The following is a 27,618-nucleotide window of genomic DNA, read 5'->3' as shown; positions in this document are numbered from 1 at the left end:
CTTTAAGTTCACTGATAGTTTGAAAGATCTCTGGGGTACAGCAGATAATGACAAGAGCTCAAGAAAAGCCATTCTGAAAGACAAGGAGACCAGACTTAGAGCTGCCTTTAGTTGGAAGGGGTCACTGCTTATGCAATTTTCCTTCTTCCGTGTGTGCTGCGCTGATGAGTCTGTACTAGCTGAGCCCAAATTTGTCCATCCTGTGGGACCCACAGAGCGTTCCATATGTCATCTATGATCAGGAAGCTGAAAGCAGGAATCACAGGCAGAAAATCTTCCAGGCTACACATCTGCATCTTCTAATAATATTCGTGCTACATGTACATGTATAAAAAACTGCCTTAGAATGCATACTGCTAAATGTGTCTCGAAGGCAGATATATTCTCTGTTTTTCTTTCTAAATATATTAGCAAAGAATTAGTAGTGAATAAAGTACAGTTTTACTTCTATATTAATTTGATATGTAAACTAGAGAGCCTGATCATTATCACAGCAAAATAATCTAGAAAATATTAATGATCAGATCTTCTTGTACCCAAAGACATCTCAGCAGCCCTGTCCTCAAACTCAACGCTAGCGCTATGGCCGTTAGTTCAAAAGTTCATTTTTGTACACAGTCCAACCAAGTCTCTCCAGGGCAAGGCACTTGCACTTCTGCTGCCCTGGACAACTTGACCCTGGGTCAGCTTAATCTAAACACGGCTTGGTTCTAACTCAATTTTCTCCCTTTTCTTTTCTTTTTGAGACGGAGTCTCACTCTGTGCCCAGGCTGGAGTGCAGTGGCACGATCTCAGCTCACTGCAACCTCTGCCTCCCGGTTTAAGCAATTCTTCTGCCTCAGTCTCCTGAGTAGCTGGGACTGCAGGCATGCACCACCATGCCTGACTAATTTTTGTATTTTCAGTAGAGATGGGGTTTCACCATGTTGGCCAGGACGGTCTCGATCTCCCGACCTTGAGATCCGCCTGCCTCGGCCTCCCAAAGTGCTGGGATTACAGGCATGAGCCACCGCGCCCGGCCTCTCCCTTTTCTTTTAAACTCTAACACTCTACAACCATGCCATCTGGGATTCTATATCCCATTCATTTTTCTTTGCGTCTACCTGTGTCAGCAGTGAGATCCTCCTTGAGGCTCTGTTTCCTCATCTGCAAAGTGGGAATAATATCATCTAGCCTCAATATTGTGCAATCTCAGATGTACTACAGAAAATGCATCACACAGAATGCATAGTCATTAACTCTGAATAACTGGATGTTGTTTTCTTGTTTTTGAAGTTCATGCCTGGCCTTCTTTCAATCTACCAGAAGCATATTCTCATTAGATATGTCACCACATGTATTCCAAAGTACAACTCCAAAGCATTCACAATGCAACTCACATTGGTAGCATTTCACCAGATTTTAGCTTCTAGTTTTTCTCTCTTTGCTAAACAAGTAAAACAAGTACCACTGAAGGACTCAGAGGGACAGCCTTCATAACGTGCATTGGTTGTGATTAGTCAGAGGAAGCAACCACACTGTCAGTTTCGTCGTTCCTTCTTGTCAGGGTGATTCATTTCCCCACTGTCTCTGTTTCTTCGTCCCCTTGGAGTGTGTGGTCTGTGTGCTGAGATGAGGAAGCTCTACCAAGTTCCTCATTGCCAAGGTAACTAGTATTCCCTTCTTCAAAACCTAACATTGGATATGTGTCATTAAAAAGGCCAAGCAAAACAAAAAACACCAAACAAAAACCTGTGTCTGATGTGTAACTGTCTTGGAAAATTCTATATGAATTTACCACAGATTTAGGGCAAAGGGTACAAGACTGGTCTACATCTACAAGCCATGATAAAGACCTTAAAACTGATTTAATGAATTTTACAAACATACATATTCCAAAAAAGAATCTTTTTTTTCTGTAATTCCAAAAGAAACATTCTCCAACTCTAGACCTCAAGACGACTTTCTGAAATTCATAGTATTTTAAATAAAGTGCCTCCACTTGAAGATGATTCATAATTTACACAGGAGTGTAGGTATCCTGTTTCTCTCTCTGGCATCAGAAGGCAGCATAATGATAGGATGATTGCATTATCTTTATATTAGAGATGGGGTCTTGCCATCTTGCCTTGCCCAGGCTGGTCTCAAACTCCTGGGCTCAAGTGACCTGCCTGCCTAGGGCTCCTCCCAAAGTGCTGGGATTATAGGTGTGAACAACCATGCCCGGCCAGGATGATTGTTAATTACTATTTCTTCAGTACGTGTTTTCTTATTAATAGTTAAACAAAATCAAACTGATGAAGCAGCATCTATACTTTTAATTTTTATTCTGTTGGAAATCCATCTTACTTCTTTGAGGGCAATTATCATTGCCAGAGATAACTTCAAAAGGCTATGCCAGACTGGGCGTGGTGGCTCACACCAGTAATACCAGCACTTTGAGAGGTCGAGGCGGGTGCATCACTTGAGGCCAGGAGTTTGAAACCAGCCTGGCCAACATAACAAAACCTTGTCTCTACTAAAAACACAAAAATTAGCCAGGCATGGTGGTGCAAGCCTGTAATCCCAGCTACCTGGGCACGAGAATCTCTTGAACTCCAGAGGTAGAGGTTGCAAAAAGAAAAAAGGCGATGCTGAGGCTCTGATGTAAACAAACAAACCTCTCTGTCAATCATGCATCTACAGCAATCTGTAAGAACCAACACCAGGAAGGGCCTAAATCTGAGTAGAGACAACATCACTTCTACTACATTTGTCTGCACTTAACTGCATTGGATGGTGCAGACAGACAACATTTACATCATTGCAGAAAGTTGTATTAGGCAGTACTAATGCAAATGGTTTGATACAGCACTCTCTGAAAGCTGCAGGTTTACCAATTGCCATTATTTACTCAGGTTTTCAAGACATATAAAACTGGATGTTGCAAATGGTCTTTTGAGGTATGACAACTACATGTCTTGGCTTTTCCAGAACAATACCAATATTTCTTGCATTTGTATTACTTTCAAGAACACAAACAATTAAAGGTAAAAGAAAATGCAGCAAATTTAATTTTTAATAGGACTTTAAAATTAAATAGATAAATAAAATCCTTCATCATACCATGTATCCCAAATTTTGATGCAAGGAAAAACAAAAACAGCTCACGTATATGGTGAATGCAGCTAAGAACGTGCTCTGGGAAGAGGCTCCACTTTCTAGAGCACTCTGTCTAAGTGACTCTTCACCCTGCCCCACACCAGCATCTTGGCACTCACCGAGTTCCAGCTGGGTCTGTGTGTCCTGAGCTGGCCCCCTGCTGACCCCTGGTGCTGTCTCTGCTGGGAAGAGAATACACTCTTTGCACTACCACTCGGACTCCAGTTCCTGGCCACGAGGCAGCTCCCTGGCTTTCCACCACATCCAGGAGAGAATCCCTCAGGGGAGTGCCAGTTGGGATGCGCTGTTTTGCTTCTTTGTGCCTGTGGGTCCAGGCTGTCCCTGTAGTGGCTGTCCCTGTAGTGGCTACACCACTACACACAACCTGGCCAAGACACATAAAGGGAACAGTTTCAAGACTCACAAAGTTTCAGTTCGGCTAACAACAAGCAACATGCTGCACACCAAATAATGACATCCTTAAGCAGCCACCCAGTGGATCTGCACTACACTGAAGTGATGAAGAAGATGAAAACAAAGGAACTTGTGGCGTGGGGCTCTGGGCCTGCCAGGTGGCTAAGACTGCAGGCTGAAGGTGAGTGAAAGAACAAGGACCACAGCAGGATGTTTGCTATACTAGGCAGGTCTTTGAAAACACACAGAAAGTTCTGCTAATAAAATAATTCATGATAATTCAATAAATTTTTCTCTTTTGAGGTAAGAATTCCAACAGAACAAACTAAAAATGAAGATAAAAGAATGACTAGGGATAATACAAATGCTTCATTTTATTAAGTTCTTGTATGTGCAATCTCCTAGGCTGAGCATTTTACATGCTCACATATTCTCCCAACAACCCCTTACGTAGTATCAGCTGTCATAATAAAACAACAACACTTCTAGAGTGCTTCCTAGATTCCAGGCTTTTAAATTTACATATTAAACATGCTTACCCTCACACAACCACCCAAGAAGATAGATAATATCACACCTCCATTTTACAGATAAGAAAACTGAGACACAGAAACCACAGATCTTGCCCAAGATGACCCAGCAGGAAGTGGCTGAGGCAGGATTTGAACCAGCTCATCTGGTTCCAAAGTTCACACGTTTAACCATTATGCTACAAGTAGTTTCATTATCACTGTCATAGGACAAAAATGAATCTCATGGGATTAATATTACATAGCTGTTTAAAACTATATGTTAAAACAGTAATGTGCTCTGGGCCATATTTTTAATCTGTTATAATTAAATTGATTCTAGAGTCTTCCTTTTTGCGTAATCCTCTCCAGATACTTCTTTTGATAGTCAAAGGAGATTTTGCTTGACTGGCTCGTACAAAAGAGGCTGAAAGTTTGTCTACTTTTCTTTCGTATTCTTCCTCCCTTGATCTGTCAGTCTCAGGAAGCATTCTGTTCAGCGACAACTTATATAACCCAGAGACCTTGAGGCCAGTGCACTGGGAGCCACACGAATATTCAGTGCTTAGGGTGGTCCCAGGGGCCATTCATGCCCACAGCAAGTAAATTTTAGTGGTTCCCTAAATTCATCTTGGCACATGATCATGGCTTAGGATCAGTAAAATTCCAAAAAACAACTCCAGCATATAAACTCAAGCTTATGCAGTTCTTTTTATCCCAAGGGATAATAGAAATTGTGAAAAAGCAAAATATGATTTCTTAAATAAATAAAGGAGGGCTTTAAAAATTCTTAGACATTACAAGAATAGAGAAAATGAACGTTGTCAAATACCAGCATGCACTGTATAATGATGCTTCTGTCAACAATGGACAGCATGTTTGACCGTGGTCTCATAGAACTATGATGGAGATGAAAAATTCCCGTTGCCTAGTGATGTATTCACATGTTTGTGGTGATGCTGGTGTAAACAAAAGCAGTGTGTTGCCCATGGACACAGGAAGGGGAACATCACACACCGGGGCCTGTTGTGGGGTGGGGGGAGGGGGGAGGGATAGCATTAGGAGATATACCTAATGTTAAATGACGAGTTAATGGGTGCAGCACATCAACATGGAACATGTATGCATATGTAACAAACCTGCATGTTGTGCACATGTACCCTAAAACTTAAAGTATAAAAAAAAAAAGTAGTGTGTTGCCAGTTGCATAAAAGTCTAGCATATCCTGTTATGTACAGTATCTAATATTTGATAATAATAAACAATGTTACTGGCATATGTATTTACTGTACTATACTTTTTATTGTTATTTTAAAGTATTCTACTTCTTAAAAAACAAGTTATCTGTAAAACATCCTTAGGTCCTTCAGAAGGTATCCAGAAGAAGGCATTGTTATCCAAGGAGATGACAGCTTCATGCATGTTACTGTCCCTCAACACATTCCAGTGGGACAAGATGTGGAGGTGGAAGATGGTGATATTGATGGTCCTGACCCTGTGAAGATCTAGGCTATTGTGTATGTTTGTGTTTTAGTTTACAACAAAAAAAGTTTTAAAAGTAAAAAAATAATAATAAAAATAAAAATACAAAAAAGGATATAAAGAAAAAATATTTTTGTATAGCTGTACAATGTATTTGTGTTGTAACTTAAGTGTTGCTATAAAAGAGTAAAAAAGTTAATGAAAAATTTAAAGTTTATAAAGTTAGAAAGTTACAGTAAATTAAGGTTAACTTATTATGGAAGAAAAAAATTTAATTTAGTGTAGTGCAAGTGTTCAGGGTTTATAAAGTCTACAGTAGTGTCCGAGGTCTTCACATTCACTCCCCACTCACTCACTGACTCACCCAGAGCAACTTCCAGTTCTACAGGCTCCATTTATGGTAAATGCCCTATACAGGTGCACTATTTTTTATCTTTTGGACTGTATTTTTACTATCCTTTTTCTATGTTTAGATACGTTTACATACACAAGTACTTACCACCGTGCAGGTTTGTAGCCTAGGAGCAATCAGCCATACCATATACCCTAGGTGTGTAGTAGGCTGGACCATCTAGGTTTGTGTAAGTGCACTCTATGATGGTCACACAATGACAAAATCACCTAATGACAAATTTCTCAGACCATATCCCTGTTAAGTGATGCATGACTCTATTTTAATAAATTAGAATAAAGATTAAAGATACATAATTAGAAAGATGAAATACTGTAAAAAGAGCACCACTAAATGCTGAACTGAACTATAATATATTCAGGCATAACAGTAAGTTCATGCAGCATACATACTTGTGGTGGGGTTTTTGGAGGGAGACAAAAGGCAAACATCTTCACTTACACTGAAGCCCTTCCAAATCCAGTCACTAACATTATTACAAGCATAAAACCTTTAAGCCAATAGGAGTTTACCTGGATTTCAGGTGAATTATTTGTTAGACCCTTAATTACAAACATCTGGGCCAAAGAGATGCTTCTTTTTGGAAGGGGTATGTCCGGACAGTACACTTCACAAGTTTTTTCTGAATCTTCTTTGGCAACAACTTTCTCACAAAAGTAAGTATTCAGAATAACAGGGCAACTTCCATTTGGAATAATCAGTTTTTGCCTGGAAAAGAGAAAGACATGCAACAGTTTCTTTGCAATATTGGGATCCCCTCATATTCTTGCTAAATCAGGAATGCAAAGAGCAATGACTCGCCTGCTATGGACAGCTAGAGCCAAGACCACCCACAGAGGCACAGCTGTCCTTCAGGCTCCAGCATGGCCGCCAGTAGTCTGACTTCACTGTTCTAGTGAAAGCCCTGTGTCAGGAAGGGATGGAAGAAGGCTAAGTCCCTGGGCTTGGGCTCCCTTGTGCCCTCCCAGTACGGCCTCAAGACCCCTCAGGGGGAAATACAGAGGATAAACAAAAACTGTCAACAGCCTCAAAAAAGTGCCCAAACAATGAAATAAAATGTACAAATAAAACCTTCAGACATTTTGATAGCTCTAATCTTTCAAAGAACATACCATTAAATGCCAAAGGAGCATCCACCTTTGCTATCAAACTGACTATAGTTGCTGAATACCTCACATTTAAGTATTAATAGAAAAGGAGTCAGGAAATAGAGCAGACAAAATTCTCCTGGTTCTTCTCAGTCCTTGGACAAGAGAAAACACTTTAATGCCTATTCCTTTAAACATGGCGCTGCTTAATATTAAGAAAAATTTGGGACTTCTGATTCTGGGAGGATACAGTATCACACTTTCCCCTATTCCTCTCATTAAGTACAACTAAAATGCCTGACAATATATGTAAAGTACACATAAGAAGACACCGAGAGGTGGAGAGAAGAGGCAGACAGGCTAAAACCTAGAGAACTCAGGACTTCAGGAATGAGGCAGTGACAAGTTCCTGGGTTTTCTTTTTCTTTTCTTTTTCTTTTTTTGAGACATGGTCTCGGCTCTGTCACCCAGGCTGGAGTGCAGTGGCATGATCTCAGCTCACTGAAACCTCTACCTCCCGGATTCAAACAATTCTCGTGCCTCAGCCTCCTGAGTAGCTGGAATAACAGGCATGAATCACCATGCCCAGTTAATTTTTTTAGTTTTTTAGTAGAGAGAAGGTTTTGCCATGTTGGCCAGGTTGGTCTCAAACTCCTGACTTCAAGTGATCCACCCACCTTGGCCTCCCAAAGTGCTAGGATTGGAGGTGTGAGCCACTGTGCCCAGCCCTGGGTTTTCTTTTTGCCTCTTATATCTCAGGTTTTGAGTTGAAGGAGCCAGCAACCCAGAAACAGCAACACGTGCTGACAAAAAGCTCTACCAAAGCCTGCTCTCTTTAACCAAGCACCAAGGAAGGGGCAGCCTAGAAATGCAGAAAACTTAGATGGTAAATGCTCTACTCCAGGTAAACATCATGAAAAACCTATGACTTGTCCCTATGCATGCTAGCACAGGCCAGGTGAGGACCTGGACTTCCTCCCTCATTGGGCTGTAACGAGAGCACCCCAATATCTCAGCTGGGATATCAGAGAAGGTGGGCCAAGGAGCTGACTTTTCTTTTTTCTTTTTTTTGAGATGGAGTCTTGCTCTGTTGCCCAGCTGGGGGCACGATCTCAGCTCACTGCAACCTCTGCCTCTCAAGTTCAAGCGACTCTCCCACCTCAGCCTCCCGAATAGCTGGGACTACAGGCACCCACCATCATGTCCAGCTAATTCTTTTCTTTTTTTTTTTGTAGAGACTGGGTTTCATCATGGTGACCAGGCTGGTCTCAAACTCCTGACCTCAGGTGATTTGCCCGCCTCGGCCTCCCAAAGTGCTGGGATTACAGGCGTGAGCCACCATGCCTGGAGGACTTTCATCTCCCACAGGCCTGCAACGAGTACTCCCCTCATTGTGACAGTGGAGAGACTACCTGGGGGCCTGGACTTCACCTCCTCCTGACAGTAGTAACTAAGCACCACTCCCTGCTCCTCTGGGGTGGTGCCAGAGGAAGCGTGGCAGAGAATCAGGATTTTCACCACTGCTCAGTGGTGCTGAGTCCACCCTTCCCTCCTACCCCTCAGCAGAAGGCATGTGAGGAACAGCAACAAGGCTTCCCTGGCCCTCCCAGCCAGGGTGGTGTCAGCAGAGGCTTAGCAGGGAGCTGGAACTCAAACCCCTGCCCAGCAGGAACAAGGAGTCTCTCCCTCTCTCAACTGTCAACTGAGGAACCTGGACTTCCCTCTCCACCTGGTAGTAACAACCCACTCCACTCCTCACTTTCTCCTATCAGAGCAGTGTCAGATGAAGCTACCTAAAAGAGGTTTAAATAAGATCTGGAGTCTTAAAACATAATACTCCAAATGTCCATGTTTCTATCAAAAATCACTTGTTATACTAAGAACCATGAAAAATCTCAACTTGAATGAATAAAGACAATTAATAGATGTCAATATTGAGATAATATAAAGGTTAGAATTATCTGGCAAAGATTCTAAAGCAGCCATTTTAAAAAGCTTTAATAAGCAATCTTGATGCACTTGAGATAAATGAAAAAAAAACAGTCTCAGCAAATAAACAGAATAAATATTTCTTAAAAATGGAAGTTTCAGAACCAAAAAAAATAGTGAAAATAAAAGAATAGGTTCAACAGCAGAAGGGAGGAGAAAGAGAAAAGAATCAATAAACTTGAAGATAAAAATAATAAAAATTACCCAATATAAATAATATAGGGAAAACAGACTTTAAAAAAAAAACAAACCTGGCTGGGCATGGTGGCTCATGCCTGTAATCCCAGTGCTTTGGGAGGCTGAGGAGGGCGGATCACCTGAGGTCAGGAGTTCGAGACCAGCCTGACCAACATGAAGAAACCCTGTCTCTACTAAAAATACATAATTAGCTGGGCATGGTGGGGCATGGCTGTAATCCCAGCCACTCGGGAGGCTGAGGCAGGAGAATCGCTTGAACCCGGGAGGTGGAGGTTGTAGTGAGTCAAGATCACACCATTGCACTCCAACCCAGGCAACAAGAGCAAAACTCCTCTTCAAAAAACAAACAAACAAAAAACCCCCAACAGAACCAAGGACCTGTGGGAAGAAAGAAATAGAAATGGAAGGCTATAGATAAAATAATACAGGTAAATACAAGAGGTTTTCCTACTCCTGAGTTTTCTAAATTTAATTGTAATAAAAATTATAACATTGTCTGAGGTGGTTCTAAATGTATGCAGATAAAACATTAAAGACAATCATATTATAAATAGGGAGGGAAGACTTCTACTCGTGCGTGAGGCGAGCGGAGCCGGAGACGAGACCAGAGGCCGAACTCAGGTTCTGATAAGATGGCGGGGCTGCCCTGCAGGATCATCAAGGAAACCCAGCGTTTGCTGGCAGAACCAGTTCCTGGCATCAAAGCAGAACCAGATGAGAGCAACGCCTGTTATTTTCACGTGGTCATTGCTGGCCCTCAGGATTCCTTCCCCCTTTGAGGGAGGGACTTTTAAACTTGAACTATTCCTTCCAGAAGAATACTCAATGGCAGCCCCTAAACTACGTTTCATGACCAAAATTTATCATCCTAGTGTAGACAAGTTGGGAAGAATATGTTTAGATATTTTGAAAGATAAGTGGTCCCCAGCACTGCAGATCCGCACAGTTCTGCTATCGATCCAGGCCTTGTTATGCGCTCCCAATCCAGATGATCCATTAGCAAATGATGTAGCGGAGCAGTGGAACACCAACAAAGCCCAAGCCATAGAAACAGCTAGAGCATGAACTAGGCTATATGCCATGAATAATATTTAAATTGATCCGATCATCAAGTGTGCATCACTTCTCCTGTTCTGTCAAGACTTCCTCCTTTTTGTTTGCATTTAATGGACACAGTCTTAGAAACATTACCGAATAAAAAAGCCCAGACATCTTCAGTCCTTTGGTGATTAAAAGCACATTAGCAAATCTATGTCTTGTCCTGATTCACTGTCATAAAGCATGAGCAGAAGCTAGAAGTATCATCTGGATTGTTGTGAAACGTTTAAAAGCAGTGCCCCCCCCCCCTCCCCGGTTTTATTCATTTCCCCCATCCTGGTTTAAGTATAAAGCACTGTGAATGAAGGTAGTTGTCAGGTTAGCTGCAGGGGTGTGGGTGTTTTTCTTTATTTTATTTTATTTTTTTTGAGGGGGGAGGTAGTTTAATTTTATGGGCTCCTTTCCCCCTTTTTTGGTGATCTAATAGCATCGGTTAAAAGCAGCTAACCAAGTCTTTAGAATATGCTCTCTAGCCAAGTCTAACTTTATTTAGATGCTGTAGATGGACAAGCTTGATTGTTTGAACCAAAATGGGAACACTAAACAAACATCACAGCCCTCACTAATAACACTGCTGTCAAATGTAGATTCCCCCCTTCAAAAAAAGCTTGTAACCATTTTGTATGGCTTGTCTGGAAACTTCTGCAAATCTTATATTTTAGTAAAATATTTTTTGTTACTCTAAAAGTAAGTAAATAAATAGATAAATAAATAAATAGGGAGGGAAAGGGTATATAAAGAGAGGTATGGTTTCTATACTTCAAGGAAACTGGTAAAATTTTGACCCAGTAGACTGTGCTAAGTTACATATATGTAATACTCAGAGCAAGCAATAAAATATCTATAAAAAGAGATACACACCAAAACATTATAAATAAAATTCTAAAAAAAATTAATGTTCAAGTAACCCATATGAAACCAGGAAAAATAAAACAAACAAAAAAAAAAACAGAGAACAAAGAAAACAAAAAGTAAAAAGGTACATTTAAGTCCTAATGTATCAATAATTACACTGAGGATAAATGGTCTAAATAAACCAATTAAAAGACAGAGATTGGCAGAGTAAATTTATGATCCATCTATATGCTGTCTACAAGAAACTCACTTCAAATATATAGGTAGGATGAAAGTAAAAAATGGAAAAAGATACATCATGTAAACATTGATTAAAATATAGTGGGAGTGCTATATTAATATCAGATGAAGTAGATTTCAGAGCACAGAAAACTCCAAATATAGAAAGGCACATTACATAATGACACAAAGATCAATCCACCAAGAAGACATAGCAATCCTAAATGTATCTGCAACAAACAACATAGATTCAAAATACATGAGCAAAAACTGATAAAGCTCAAAGAATAGATAAATCCACAATTAGAATTGCAGACATCAACATCTCTGCCTCAACATTTGATAGAACTAGAGAGAATGTCAGAAAGAATACAGAAGAGCACACCACCACCATCAATAAACAGGTTCTAGTTGACATTATAGAATACTCCACACCACCAAACAACAGCAGAATACATATTTTTTTCAGGTGCCCACAAAATGCATGTGCCATAAGACACATCTAAACAAATTTAAAAGAACTGAAATCATATAGAATATATTCTCTAATCACAGTAGAATCAAACTAAAAATCAGTAACAGAATGATAACATGAAATTCTCCAAACACTTTGAAATTGAACAACATATTTCTAAATAATCCAAGGGTCAAAGAGGAAGTCTCAATGAAAACATAAAAACAAACACTGAACTAAATGAAAATACAAATTTAACTCACCAAAACTTGTGAGAAACAGCTGAAGTGATACTGAGAGGACATTTTACAGAACTTAAAGCTTACATTAAAAAAGAAAAAAGTCTCAAATCAAATTCTTACCTCAAAAACCTAGAAAAAATAAACCTAGAGCAAAATAAACTCAGAGAAAGTGAAAAGAAATATTTTTTTTTTTTTTTTTTTTTTTGAGACAGTCTTGCTCTGTCGCCTAGGCTGGAGTGCACTGGCACAATCTCGGTTCACTGCAATCTCTGCTACCCGGGTTCAAGCAATTCTCCTGCCTCAGCCTCCTGAGTAGCTGGGATTACAGGTGCCCACCACCAGGCCTGGCTAATTTTTATATTTTTAAAGTAGAGACCAGGCTGCATTCACCATGTTGGTCAGGATGGTCTCAAACTCCTGACCTCAGGTGATCCACCCACCCCAGTCTCTCAAAGTGCTGGATTACAGGGGTGAGTCACCGTACCCAGCTGGAAATAATTAAAGAGCAGAACTAAATAAAATTGAACAGAAAAACTACAGAGAAAAAAACAATGCAATAGAGTCATTTGAAAAGATCAATGAATTGACTAAAAAATGAAAAAAGGGAGAAGATACAAATTACCAATATCAAGAATAAGATGGAGGCTGTCACTACAGACCCTGTACACATCACAAGGCTAGGTAAAGTACAATGGACAAGTCTACATACATACATTCTCACAACTTAGATGAAATGGACAAATTTCTCAAAAAGAAACAAAAATAACTACCACAACTCATGCAATATGAAACAGATTATTTGAATAGCCTATAACTATCAAGGAAAATAAATATGTAATTTTATTTTTTTGTTTTGAGATGGAGTCACACTCTGTTGCCCAGGCTGGAGTGCAGTGGTGTTATCTCGGTTCACTGCAACCTCCTCTGCCTGCTGGGTTCAAGCAATTCTCTTGCCTCAGCCTCCCGAGTAGCTGGGACTACAGGCGCGCGCCACCATGCCTGGCTAATTTTTTGCATTTTTAATAGAGATAGGGGTTTCACCATGCTGGCCAGGCTGGTCTCAAACCGCTGACTTAGTGATCCGCCACCCTTGGCCTCCCAAAGTGCTGGGATTATAGGTGTGAGCCACCATGCCCGGCCAAATTTGTAATTTTAAAAATCCCAAAAGTGGTATCTCCAGGTCCAGATATTTTCACTGGAGAATTCTAACAAATGGGAAAAGAAGAACTAGCACCAATTCTACACACTGTCTTCCAGAAAACAGAAGAGGAGGAAACACTTCCAATCCCTTTTATAAAGCAAGTATTACTCTGATACTAAAACCAAAGACAGTACAAAAAAAAAAAAAAAACAAAAAAAAACAAACTATAAACCAATATACCTCAATAACATAGATACAAAAGTATTTCACAGTATGTTAGCAAATAGAAGTTAGCAACATATAAAAGAAGTTATGCAATATGACCAAGTGGTGTTAATTGCAGGCAAGATGGCCTTGTTTGGTATTTGAAAATCACCTTCACCAAGTTGAAGGCTGAAGGAGAAAAATCAGATGATTACATTAGCAATGTGGAAAAATCACTTGACATAATTCAACGTCCATCCTTAATAATAATTTTAAAAAACCTCTGAAAATTAGAAAGATAACTTCCTCAGCTTAATAAAGAATTATCAACAGAAATCCCACAGCTAGCATTAAAATTAATGATGAAAGAGTAGATGCTTGCCACCTAAGATGGAAAACAAGGCAAAAATTTCCTCTCTCACAACTTTGATTCAACATAGTACCAGAAGTTCTAGCTAGTGCAATAAGACAAGATAGGTGGGGAAAGGCATACAGATTAACAAGAAGAAATAAAAACGTCCTTATTTGCAGGTGACATAATTGCTTATACAGGAAATGGCAAGGAATCTACAATAACTCCTAGAACTATTAAGCAAGGTTGAAGAAACCAACACATACAAAAATTAGGTGTATTTCTACATATTATCAATGAATTAATGGACACCAAAATGGGAAAAACATACCATTTAAAATTGTAAAACTAAAAAAAAAAAAAAGACCAAAATAACCCATGTCAGTGTGAATCTCACAAAACATATAATGACTTACATGTTGAAGCTACAAAACACTGATAAAATAAATCAAAGATCTTAACAAATGGGAGACGCATTTATGGATTGAAAAACTCAAAATCATAAAGATGCCAAAATCAAGGAACTCCCCAAATGGATCTATAGGCTTAAAGAAATTCCCATCAATTCCAGCATGATTTTTGTTTGCAGGTACATATATATATATATGTATATGCTGTATATATATATGTACATGCTGTATATATATATATATGTATATGTATATGTGTATGCTGATTTTAAAAGTTGCAAGGAAAGGCAAAGGAACTAACATAGCTAAAACAATTTTGAAAAAGAATGAAGTAAAGGAGATCACTTTCCCTAATTTAAAGACTTATTATATAACTATAATAATCAGTATCATATGGTGTTATTGAAGGGATAGACACATAGATCAATGAAACAGAAGAACCCAGAAATATACTACACAAATACACCCAACTGATTTTTTTTTTAAAATTGATCTCCACAGTGTGATTTTTGTTTGTTTTTGGTTTAGAGATAGGGTCTCACTATGTTGCCCAGGCCAGCCTCAAACTCCTGGGATCAGGTGATCTTCCTGCTTTAGCTTCCTGAGTAGATGGGACCACAGATGTGTGCACCACCATGCTCAGCACCAGTTGATTTTTTTTTTTTTTTGAGGCAGGGTCTTGCTCTGTCGCCCAGGCTGGAGTGCAATGGCAACATCTCGGCTCACAGCAACCTCCGTCTGCCTCCCAGGTTCAAGTGATTCTCCTACCACAGCCTCCCGGGTAGCTGGGGCTGCAGGTGCGCCACCATGCCCCGCTAATTTTTTTGTATTTTTTTGGTAGAGATGGGGTTTCTCCATGTTGGCCAGACTGGCCTTGAAGTCCTGACCTCAAGTAATCTGCTCGTCTCTGCCTCCCAGAAATAGGCCCCTGTGCGCAGCCTACCAACTGATTTTTGACAAAAGTGCCAAGGCAATTCAATTAAGGAAGGATAGATTTTGGATAATCATAGGCAGAAAAATATAAGCTTTAACCTCATTCTCACAACTTATATACCATTTAACTCAAAATTGATGATGAATATAAATGTAAACTATAAAACTAGAAAAATGTTAGGGAAAAATTTAAGAGAAAATCTTTAGGATCTAGGACAAGGGAAAGAGTACTTAGACTTAAGATAAAAAATTTGATCTGTTTAAAATGAACTTGAGGCCGAGCGCAGTGGCTCATGCCTGTAATCCCAGCACTTTGGGAGGCCAAGGCTGGCGGATCACCTGAGATCAGGAGTTCGAGACCAGCCTGGCCAACATGGTGAAACCCCCGTCTCTACTAAAAATACAAAAATTAGCCAGGTGTGGTGGCATGTGCCTGTAGTTCCAGCTGCTCGGGAGGCTGAGGCAGGAAAATTGTTTGAACGCAGGAGGCGGAGTTTGCAGTGAGCTGAGGTCTTGCCACTGCACTCCAGCCTGGGCGACAGAGCGAGACTCCCTCTCAAAAACAAGTAAACAAACAAAAAAAAAACTTGATAAACTAGAACTTATCAAAACTGAAAACTTTTGCTCTGAGAAAGACCCCCTTTGGAGGATGGAAAGACAAGCTAGAGACATAGGGAAAATCATTTCAATTTCAAACCCACACCCAAGAAAAGACTAGTATTTAGAACATATAGAGAATTCTGAAAACTACACAGTATAAAAAATGAGCAATCCAATTAAGAAACATACAACAGGCATGAACAGACATTTCATTGAAAAGCTATATAAATGGCATGTTAGCACAAGGAGAGATGTTCTACATCATTAGCCATTAAGAAAATGCACATTAAAACCACAGTGAGGCAAAATGGCTAAAACAAAACATAATATCAACAATGAATGCTGGGAAGGATGTGGAGAAACTACATTGCTCATATACTGCTGGCAGAAATGTAAAATTGTGTAACTACGCTGGAAAAGTTTGGCAGTTTTTTTCTTTTGGAAAAAAAAAAAAAAAAACTAAGCACGCAACTACCAAACAACCTGGCATTTGTACTCCTGGGCATTTATCTCAGAGAAATGAAAACTTATGTTCATATGAAGACCTACATATGAATGTTAGCAGCTTTATTAATAATAGTCCCAAACTGGCAACAACCTAAATGTCTATCAATGGGTGAATGGTTAAACAAAAGGTTAAATCCATATCATGGAATACTATTCAGCAATAAAAAGAAACAGACTATTGATACAGACAATGACTTGGATTAATTTCCAGAGAATGATGCTAAGTGAAAAAAGCCAATACCCAAAGAAGTGGAGAGTATATTTTGGTTGCTATGGTTTGAATATGTGCTCCTCCAAAACTCTTGTTGAAGCTTAATCTCCAATGTGGCAGTATTAAGATGTGGGGCCTTAAAGAGATGACTGGGTCATGAGGGCTCTGCTCTCATGAATGGATTAATCCACTCATGAATTAATGGACTAATGGGTTATCATGGGAGTGGGATTGGTGGTTTTACAAGAGGTAGAGAGACCTGAGCTAGCATGGTCAGCTCTCTTCTCATGTAACGGTGGTGCCATCTCAAGACTCTGCAGAGTCTCCACCAGCAAGAAGGCCCTCACCAGATGCAACCCCTCGACCTCCATAAGTGTAAGAAATAAATTCAGGCTCCATAACTGTAAGAAATAAATTCCTCTTCTGTATAAGTTACCCAGTTTCAGGTATTCTGTTATAAGCAACAGAAAATAAGACAGTGGTTGCCAGGGGTTTAGGTTGTGGGGTGGGGGTAGGGAAAAAAGAAAGAAGGAAGTTGATCTGTCTGTATTATTTTGTACAACTAAATGTAAATCTACAATTATCTAAAAATAAAACATTTAATAAAAAAATAGACATTGTATAACATTAATCCATCTAAAACAACATTCCTCTCAATCATCCCACTGGTCATTTTATGTTCATGAGTTTTCCAGTCTTTAAGACTTCCATATATTAAGAAAAAACACCAATTAACAATGGTCAGTATCTAATTTCTGTCCAATTATCAGTACTAGTTACACAAACTTAAGTTTTGGCTTTATGTAAAATTTCTAGTACTCAAATTTCCCTGATAGAAGATAAAATGCTTATTTTTAACTTCATGTACTATGTTCTGGGCTCGACTTGCCTAACACAGAGAGCATATGATTAATTATACGTAAAGCTTACACTCCCATGATTTCTTTTCAAGAGGTAGAGTCTCATTCTCTAATTGTCATTTATCCTAATCCAGATACATTTTTTTCTTAGTATCTAATACCTAATAAATTTCCACATAATTTTTTCAATACAAACTTGACATAGTATTATTTTAAGCCAATAGCCTATAGGTATGGTAACCCAGAGATAAGGAAAAAAGTTGTGAGAAAGACAGAAAGGAAGGGCAGGGGCAGAGGGAGCAGGAGGGGGAAAGGCAGAGAAAGCCACAGGAAAATAAAAAGGTACGGTGGGTGCAGTGTCTGGCACTGTCTGGGGCTGACTACAGATCTGATGCACACTGTCAGATGGATGAAAGGTGTTATAAACTTCTAGCTTTTTGATTCTCTCAAGTTAATTTTTTAAAGATATGATAAGGTAATACTATTTTAATAGCTAAGAAGGAAGTAGTAGGTAAAGTATATGTGTGTATTTAGAACCTCCTAGTTTGCAGATAAACATACCAATATTAGAACTATGTATGTTCTGCCCAATTCAAGGTGTTAAGGCCATTCTTCCCAACTCAAGTTACTCAAATTGAATTAGTCTAGAACAGAAATTATTCATAAGGAAATTTAGTTTGCTGCTTTAAACCTCATTAAGTAACAAAATGATGGTCCTTAGGATAGAGAAAATACAGTAAGCCTCTTAAACAGATACAAGCAAGTTTTGATTAGCATATTACCTGTTTCTGCAGAAATGTTATTGAAAATACTTAATTCTCTAATTTAAGGTAAACATACATTTGAAATCTTGTCCATTCTTCTCATATACTCACAAGTCTCCTTTATCCCCCAAAGATAACTACACAGGTAGCATTAATCTAACTAGATCCAAAAGATCATAGTTTCTGAATTAGGGAATCTGAATGAGGTTTAAAGTATGATTCAGCATAATGTGAAAAGCCTGAAATTTTAGTCACAAATATAACGTGATTAAATATGATATGATCCATATGATCTGGGAAATCAAGTCATATAATAGCACAAATCAAATAGATTTGTGAGGCAAATGGATATGGGAAAGATCTTAAAATCCATCTCCAGGTCCATTTGGTTCATTCCACTCTCCCTTTAATGACCACCTGTGACATAGCGGACACGGTGCAGGGGACTGGGAATCCAGTCCAGGACAACAAGGCTGCTAAGAGGATAGTTTCACCGTAAAGGAAAAGGTTGTGACTCGAATGTGATGCTCCAAGGGCGGCCCCTCTGGGAGCTGCTAGGAGGCTTCCCAGGAGAGGCAGGACAAAGTGTGTTGTGGGTGTGTGAAGGCAGAGGAAGGGAGCACATGGGCACTGCCCAGGGACAAGGACTGCATGTTGGAGTCAATGTAATCAGCATGCCACACTATCACATCATTGAGTTTCTGCAGAAAAAATTCATGTTCTGTTTTCCTTTATTAGCAGGCAGAGGAAATCACATCTTTTAAACATTCATATCTATAGTACCAGTGCTATCTATCTAGATAGCATGAACTTTCCATTTCTTTTTATGCTGCAATCAATCCAACACTACGTGGTGTGGCCTTTACAATCTCTCTACAGATCTCATTGTTACAAATGTTATATGACAAACAAAAAGCACGTTGATATAGCATGTATAGATTGAGACTGAACATTTAGCATGTTTAGCTTTTGTGAAGATTGAACTGAAACTAAAAACAAACCTAAGGTGTTAAATCTCACGTGATAAGTCACACATATACCCAACACTACCAATGAACATTATCATGATGTTGGACTCCCACTGATACTTTTTTTTTTTTTTTTTTTTGAGATGGAGTCTCGCTTTGTCACCCAGGCTGGAGTGCAGTGGCGCGATCTCGGCTCACTGCACGCTCCGCCTCCTGGGTTCACGCCATTCTCCTGTCTCAGCCTCCCGAGTAGCTGGGACTACAGGCGCCCGCCACCATGCCTGGCTAATTTTTTTTTTTTTTGTATTTTTAGTAGAGACAGGGTTGCTTCCTTACAAGAAACTTTTGAGGATATGCATTTACTTTCCAGTAAATTCTCAGAGCATACTTGAGAAGTTGGTGGCCATAGTGGTAGGACAGGCTAAAATGTGGAACAGTTACACACACAAATAAACCACACACAAAAAAACTAGACATAACAGTCTTCAGTGAAGTCTAAGTGGAAAGCTTTTAAAAATATACGTGTGTGTGTGTGTGTGTGTGTGTGTGTGTGTGTGTGTATACATATAATTTGTTGTTGTTGTTTTATAGAGATGGAATCTTGCTATGTTGCCCAGGCAACAAGTGACCCTGCAGACTCTGCCTCCGAAAGTGTTGGGATTACAGGAATGTGTCACCACACCTGGCTGCTTTTTTTAAAAAATAGAGAATATTGTATGATCAATAAAAATGACAATGTGTCAAAATGTTTTCTGATTACATCTCAGAAATGGCTGCCCAAACACACGCTTTGCATTAAGAACTATTCCCACTTCTCACCTGAGAATGTTATATACATGGAACTCAATTAAACAGGAAACAATTTAATAGACTTAAGAAAAAGTAATTGAGACCAAAAGACCAAAGAAGGAAAACCATGTGAAATATCTTTTCATTTTCTATCACTATCAGCACTGTCAACGTGTGAAATACCCTCCTAGCAACTTGTTTTAGGAATTCCCAGTTTCACGGGAGATGTTTACTTTTACTTTCCTACTAGTTAGGTTTTCTTAATTTTTTTCTGTGCTTAGCAACAAATTAAATCAAGAATGCATTTTACACTGAATATGTAGATAGGGACAATGTAACTAACATGTAGATTACTATAACTACCTTAAAAAACAAGCAGTTTTTTTTTGAGATGGAGTCCCACTCTTGTCACCCAGGCTGGAGTGCAGTGGTGCAATCTCGGGGCTCACCGCAACCTATGCCTCCCAGGTACAAGCAATTCTCCTGCTTCAGACTCCAGAGTAGCTGGGATTACAGGCGCCCGCCACCACGCCTCGCTAATTTTTGTATTTTTAGTAGAGATGGGGTTTCACCATGTTGGCCAGGCTGGTCTCGAACTCCTGACCTCAGGTGATCCACCTGCCTCAGCCTCTCAAAGTGCTGGGATTACAGGAGTGAGCCACCATGCGCGGTCACAGTATTTATTTCAAATCATAAATTAGGATCAATTTGCTTGTTTACTGTCGAGGAAGAACGTGTTTTCGTCTGTGGAGAGTGGCAAAGAGGATTAGTGGATTAATAGGTATTAATGCAGTAACAGAAAGAAAACAAAGGCAAATAGAATTTTTTTTCTTCCTTCTTTCCCCTCCCTTTTTTCCTTCCCTCTTTTAATGGTTAGCTATCTAAAGGGGGATAGGTTGAGAACTGAAGTTGTCAGAAAATATAATCTACATTTTTCTCTTCATGGAAGGCATGCTTGGGATATTGTCGTTTACAATTCAGTTTCAACTCTGGGACCCACTGGCCAAAGGCTGAAGCTGGATGGTGGATGCATCTTCTGTCTGTCCAGCAGGGCTACTATGCTGGAGCACCTTATACAGGGAGAGATACTGTGGCGATCATGCTACAGGCGTACATTTTTTAATTAACTCATTAATTTGGGGGAGAAAACCCAGCCTTTTACTCAAAAACATGACCCCACTTATAACTGCGGAATCAAAGAAAGCCCTCAGGTTTAATTCTAGCTTTGCAAACTTACTAATACCTACTTAGGAAAACATTATTTTTCAATTTAGACTATGAGTTAAAATCACTTTGAAAATGAAAATGACTGGGTTTTTCACTGGATTTACTGAAAATAAAAAATAAACTAGGATCTCTGGGTGGGGCCTAACTGAGAGGGCTTCAAGTTCATAGAGAGACATATACCAGGAAACAACAAAACACAGTAAGTTACCGGAGCTGCAACAAAAAGAATATGGCCTTCTACACGGGAGACAGAAGATGGACTTCTTCATGTTAATTAAGTCCCTTCTAGAATGTTGCCTCTGTGAGAGAAGGGTGGGTGGTTCACCAGTGCCTGGAAAATCAATGATTTTGGAATGAATGTCATTCCTTCTTCCAGTTTCCCGGGAAAAGTTGCCCTTTTCTCTGTGCTTGGATGGTGCTTTCCACACTGTCATGTTCAAGGGTCTGCCTCTACAACTAAAAACTGAACTTCTAGAATACGACAGCTGTTTCTTTTTTTTACCTTTCTTTTTTATTAGGTACTTCACAGTATCTGACGTGTGTAAGGGACTCAACAGATGTTTACTAAATTAATGGATATACACACATTCACATTTACAGGGAATAGAGGAAGGCATGAGAGTACATTTTAAACAGATAAACCAGACCTTGTGACAACTGAGTCCCATGTGTTTTAATGTAGGCATCTAAGAATGGCATAAATTTAAAATAAAGGCTTAGAATAAAAACGCTGGGTGACAAGTGACCAAGCACGTGAGAATCTAATGCACAGCACACGATGACATGGGAGGAAGGAGAGGACGTATAGGTTTCTGACCTAAAAACTCTGGAATTAAATCCTGGCTTTGCCACTTACAAGCTGTGTGACTGTGGACAAATTTAATGTCTTTGTGACTCGGTTTTTATAAAGTGGGAGTATTCAGAGTAGATGTAAGCACTACACAGATTTCTTGTGAAAATGAAATTAATGAATTGATGTAGAGTTCCTAGAAGAGCTTCCCACGTGCAAGGGCTCAGTGGGAAGGATGTCAGCACTGCTGCTGTCACTACTGTGAATTATACCTTCAGCAGTTTCAAATTAGTTGTTGCTTATTGTTTAGCAAAAACTAGGGTTATTTAGTGTTACTTACTCAAAACCTATTATCTTTACCCTCCTAAATATTAAAAAGAATCACAATCATTATCAGTGGATATCACTTTTCCATCACCTGCTCATATACACATTTGCACTGAGCCTTCTTTGCTACCCATAATAGCTGGTTAGAGTCTGATGGCTTTACTTCACTTGCTATGCTCTTAGTCCTCTTCACAACAACCCCACAGGGTTAAACATGACTATTCCAATCTTCGGAGGAGGTTAAACAACAACCAATTAATTGTATACCACTAGTCCTAGTCCATGACAGGGCTGTAATACAAACCAACTGGCTTCAAAGCCAGTCTGTTCTCTTTCCAAGATACCAGCCCATCTCCCAGGAGGGAGGACAGGACTCCCTACTTGGATATGGGTAAGGAAGATCCTGTCACAATCCACCTTGGAGGAACCAACGTATGAGAAAGGGAAGGGACGCAAACTGACGGGGCAGTTGGCTAGCCAGGCACACGATTAGATGGGGCTCACATGAAGGCATGAAATTGGGTGGGGGGTGGGGATGGTGGGGTAGAGGAAACTATGCTTCTCTCTCTGTTGACAGTTATCAAGTGTCAGGCAGTTTGGCAAGTTACTGTGGAAAGATTTATATTTACTGTACAAGGGTCCCTGTGGTGACAGAACCTTGAAAGCCACCTTCTACATTGTGTGGGCCAGTAAGGTAGCCACTGGGCCATGTAGCTAATCATATTTAAATGAAACAAAGTAAAATGAAATAAAATAATTTTAAAATGCAGTTCCTGGGTTGCATGACCCATATTTCTGGTATTCAGTGTGGCTAGTGACTACCATAGTGGACAGCACAAAAAACAGAACATTTCCATCAATGCAGAAAATTCTGTGGAGTTATCATAATTCTGGTTCTCAAGACAGACAATAAATCACATTCTAGTTACTCAGTGAATTCTTTTTGACTGACTGGATTTGAAAAGGGCTACGATATCTCAGTGACTTTCAGTGCTAACTTTCAGGCTTTGACACCACCTCTGTTTGTGACTTTGGACACCTGCATCAGTACACCAGCATGAAATATGACTCAGTGACAAGGCAATGTCAATAGTGCTTGCTACTAATGGATTTGTTAAAATAGCAAAATATTCTGCCCACCTTCCCAGCCATTTAGTGACTGGACACCACTCCTCCTCACCAAAAATCAGATTTACTCTAATAAAACTTTAAAAATACAAGTCTTAGAAAATGACTCTAAACTGGAGCATAAAGATAATTTCAGAAATAAAAAGTTTAAACCTCATATTCCTTTTATTTTCAGCTTCTTATTTGACAAGACTTCATTCAAATGTGTTTCTCTACCTTCCTACCCAAGTCAGACAGTTACATATAACTGAGAAACTGATAAAAATATTGACTATAAAAGACTGGCATTTATGAGTGTATGTGCTACTTTAAAATTCCCCGAGTATACTTGTCTAATTCCCCTTTTCTCAGAATAAATACAACACTGAGGAACAGACCATATTTTATATGATTTATTCGTGTGTGAAAGGGAACAGTATAGTAAATAAATGTATTTTTTTCTAATTTAGATTCATACTATGGCAGTAGGATCTGTCTACAGGGTTTGGTTTATGAGTCTAGCACTCAAAAGTAACAAGTTTCAGACACTTGGCTTCATTGAAGCACCTTGTTACTAGGTCAGTAGTAGCACAATGCTATGGCTGAGTTTCCATACATATGATTTCTGGGTAAAGAATTGTACTTGTTCTATTTGATTATGTTTTTTTTTTTTTGAGATGGAGTCTCGCTCTGCTGCCCAGGCTGGAGTGCAATGGCGCCATCTCTGCTCATTGCAAGCTCCGCCTCCCAGGTTCATGCCATTCTCCTGCCTCAGCCTCCTGAGTAGCTGGGATTACAGGCGCCCGCCACCACGTCTGGCTAATTTTTTGTATTTTTAGTAGAGACAGGGTTTCACCGTGTTAGCCAGGATGATCTCAATCTCCTGACCTCGTGATCTGCCCACCTCGTCCTCCCAAAGTGCTGGGATTACAAGCGTGAGCCACCGCACCCGGCTGATTATGTTTTTTGAAAATTACAGGTAGCAACCTTTATAATGAGATTCAAATGTATGTATTAACAAGTGAAGTGCATAGTGTAGTCTTGAAAGAAAACCGAATACCTTAGTATCAGTTATGATTAGTCTTTAAGTTATCATTCCAACCCTGAGTTACAAAGCATCTCCTGAATACAAATCTAAATACATTCCCACTCTTGCCAGCACCACTCTTCCCAGGCCAACCATAAATCTTTATCTTACAGCCTTATATCTCCCAGTGTGACTCTAGAGCAGATATTTTCAAATGTTCGCATGAATCAGAATCACAGCCTTGTTGAAACAGGTTACTGGGCCCCACCTCCAGAGTTTCTGATTCAGAAGGTCTGGGGTGCGGCCCCCTAATGTGCATTTTTAACAAGTTCCAAGGTTATGTTGATGCTATTGGACCCACAACCACATTTTGAATATTACTACTCTTAAAAAAAACCCACACAAGACCATTTACCTCTACCTAATTTTACTTAAGTAGAGTTGTTCGTAGATATCTACAGGGGATTGCTTCCAGGACCCTCACGGATACAAAAATCTGCACTTACTCAAGTTGCTCCTCCATACACACAGGATGCCTGCGAATACTGTATTTTGACCTGCAGTTGGTTGTGGATGCAGAACCCACCAATACGGTGGGCCTCCTTTATTTATTGAAAAAAATCTGTGTACAAGTGGACCCACACAGTTCAAATCCATGTTGTTTAAGGTGCAACTGTACCAAGCACACATCTCAAGCTTACCCTTTTTGGCTGATGAAACAGCTGCTAAACTCTCAGGATAGGATGTAGGGTAAATGACAAGAAACCTTTCTATGGAGCCTGTCCACTTTGCCAGTCCTGGCAGGAACTGCTTGGTGTTCCATGACATCAGGTTGATTTCTGTACTCAGGACAGCTATAGGATTTTAATGCATGAACTTGTTGACACGAACAGTTTAACTTTCCAGCTTTCTAACTAACAATAAAGGTCTCACTCCATGCGATAGAAGAAAAATTTAAAAATCATAACTTAAGTCTCTAGGCCCACAGCTCAATTGCTGCAGAGAAAATAACAATTTGAAGAACATCTTTCTTCACTTGACTGATTTAACAAAGGCTCCTAAGCATCTCATCTGTGGAATCAGTAAGTCATGCCAACAATACACACATTTTATAATAAACACCCAATTCACCATTACACATTTTTCTCCAGGTGAAAACTATTTGGAGTGGTACTGTAGTATGGCAGACAGTACATGAATTCTAAAGACACAAATTCAAGTCTCAGTTTTGTCACATACAAGCCATAATATCACCTAAACTAATGGAATCCATTTTATCTTGTATACAGGTATAACGATATTTATATTAGAGCATTTTAAGGCAATAATGGATATGAAGGTATTTGATCCATTAGACTGCTTTATAAAAATGATATTTATGGCTGGGTGTGGTGGCTCACGCCTGTAATCCCAGCACTTTGGGAGGCCAAGGTGGGCAGATCACCTGAGGTCAGGAGTTTGAGACCAGCCTGGTCAACATGGTGAAATCCTGTCTGTACTAAAAATGTACAAATTAGCCAGGTGTGCTGGCCCACACCTGTAATCCCAGCTACTTGGGAGGCTGAGGCACGAGGATAGTTTGAACCTGGGAGGCACAGGTTACAGTGAGTCAAGATCGTGCCACTACACTCCACCCTCGGCAATAGAGTAAGACCCTGTCTCAGGCTGGGTCCAGTGGCTCATGCCTCTAATCCCAGCACTTTGGGAGGCCGAGGTGGGTGGATCACCTGAGGTCAGGAGTTCGAGACATGCCTGGCCAACATGGTGAAACCCCATCTCTACTAAATATAAAAAATTAGCTGGGTGTGGTGGCATGTGCCTGTAATCCTAGCTGCTCTGGAGGCTGAGGCAGGAAAATTGCTTGAACCCCGGAGGCGGAGGCTGCAGTGAGCTGAAATTGTGCCATTGCATTCCAGCCTGGGCAACAGTGCCATTGCATTCCAGCCTGGGCAACAGTGCCATTGCATTCCAGCCTGTGCAACAGAGTGAGACTCTGTCTCAAAATAAATAAATAAATAAAATAAAAATAAATAAATAAATAATAAAAAAGACCTTGTCAAAAAAATGTTTATTATTCTTCAAAGATATTCGATTTATAATATGTCTACTGTAGAAAATTTTCAAAATAGTATTTCTCACATAACAGATCATTTAAAATTATCATTTAACTACTAATTAAAGATTAAAAAAAAAAAAGAAACTTTTTTTTTTTTTTAAAAGGAGTCTCGCTCTGTCGCCCAGGCTGGAAAGCAGTGGCGCAATCTCGGCTCACTGCAACCTCCACCTCCCAGGTTCAAGTGATTCTCCTGCCTCAGCCTCCTAAGTAGCTGGGATTATAGGCGCGCACCACCATGCCCGGCTAATTTTTGTATTTTCACCATGTTGGTCAGGCTGGTCTCGAACTCCTGACCTTGTGATCCACCCGCCTTGGCCTCCCAAAGTGCTGGGATTACAAGTGTGAGCCACTGCGCCTGGCCGAAGCTTTTTTCTTAACTACAGAAGTTAAGAAATATTTAGCATATTCTTTTAAATCAGAAATGTATAAATTTCCAAACACACAGGTAACAAAGCCAACTTCATTTCTAGGATGTCAATAACCACAAACCTGAATGGTGGGGACCACCTTCAAAGAAAACAAGACACTTAGAAACAAAAAGATGAAGTGGCAATTCCCAAGACAAGCAGGGGTCAGAATAAGTGACTCGATTTCTACTTAGGCTAATTTTTATTAGAGTTCTGGGAAGAATAACCTGACTCAGGATAGAATGAAGAACCGATCACATCAGCAATAACAGCTCAGGGGTTCTGTTTTGTTTTCTGGTTTTAAAATTCAAGTTGAACTGAAAATGCTGACAAAGTTAAAAAAAAAATCAAGAAACATCATAGTAACTACTCACATGAATAATAATCTGCAAATAGATTCAGATCATTACAAATCAGCAAAAGCAGAAAGTCAAGTGTACTTTAAAAGGTATAAAAAGGAATTCTAGTAATGGTCACCATAATACAGATTGCCTTGATAAAAGTTGACACTGTTCATATGTAAAACTTTCCCTCTCCTCCCCTCCCCTCCCCTCCTCTCTTCGTTTCTCAAGATCGAGTCTTACTGTGTCGCCCAGGCTGCCTCCTGGGTTCAAGCAATTCTCCTGCCTCAGCCTCCACAGTAGCTGGGATTACAGGTGCCTGCCACTACGCCCGAGCAATTGGTTTTTTTTTTTTTTAGTATTTTTAGTAGAGATGGGGTTTTGCCATGTTGGCCTGGCTGGTCTTGCTCCTGACCTCAAGTGATCCACCCGCCTCAGCCTCCAAAAGTGCTGAGAT

General features: G+C 39.8%; 1 protein-coding gene, 1 long non-coding RNA gene and 1 pseudogene across 21 annotated transcripts in view; 2 read left to right on the top strand and 1 right to left on the bottom strand.

The window, feature by feature from the left end:
• LOC129042302 (uncharacterized) overlaps positions 1-5,576 on the top strand; it is a 74,573-nt gene extending 68,997 nt beyond the window's left edge. Inside the window, exon 3 of the long non-coding RNA XR_008504103.1 lies at positions 5,405-5,576. This is a non-coding gene — a long non-coding RNA (uncharacterized LOC129042302). The remainder of the gene's footprint in view (positions 1-5,404) is intronic.
• Positions 1-27,618, bottom strand: part of SPIDR (scaffold protein involved in DNA repair) — a 491,719-nt gene that overhangs the window by 136,945 nt on the left and 327,156 nt on the right. For all 20 annotated transcript variants that reach the window (XR_010127196.1, XR_010127198.1, XR_010127197.1 and 17 more), the window contains 2 exons: positions 6,450-6,645; positions 3,240-3,505 (listed from right to left, as the gene is read on the bottom strand). Coding sequence is in view for 17 of the 20 variants with exons in the window: in XM_054498098.2 (XP_054354073.1) it covers positions 3,240-3,505; positions 6,450-6,645 (462 nt within the window). In the remaining 3 variants the exon portion in view is untranslated. The remainder of the gene's footprint in view (positions 1-3,239; positions 3,506-6,449; positions 6,646-27,618) is intronic.
• On the top strand, positions 9,437-10,464 carry LOC129042299 (ubiquitin-conjugating enzyme E2 N-like; annotated as a pseudogene).

This window comes from Pongo pygmaeus, chromosome 7, assembly GCF_028885625.2.
Source record: "Pongo pygmaeus isolate AG05252 chromosome 7, NHGRI_mPonPyg2-v2.0_pri, whole genome shotgun sequence".
Lineage (NCBI taxonomy): Eukaryota > Metazoa > Chordata > Mammalia > Primates > Hominidae > Pongo > Pongo pygmaeus.
This window is presented reverse-complemented; position numbering and strand designations above follow the sequence as displayed.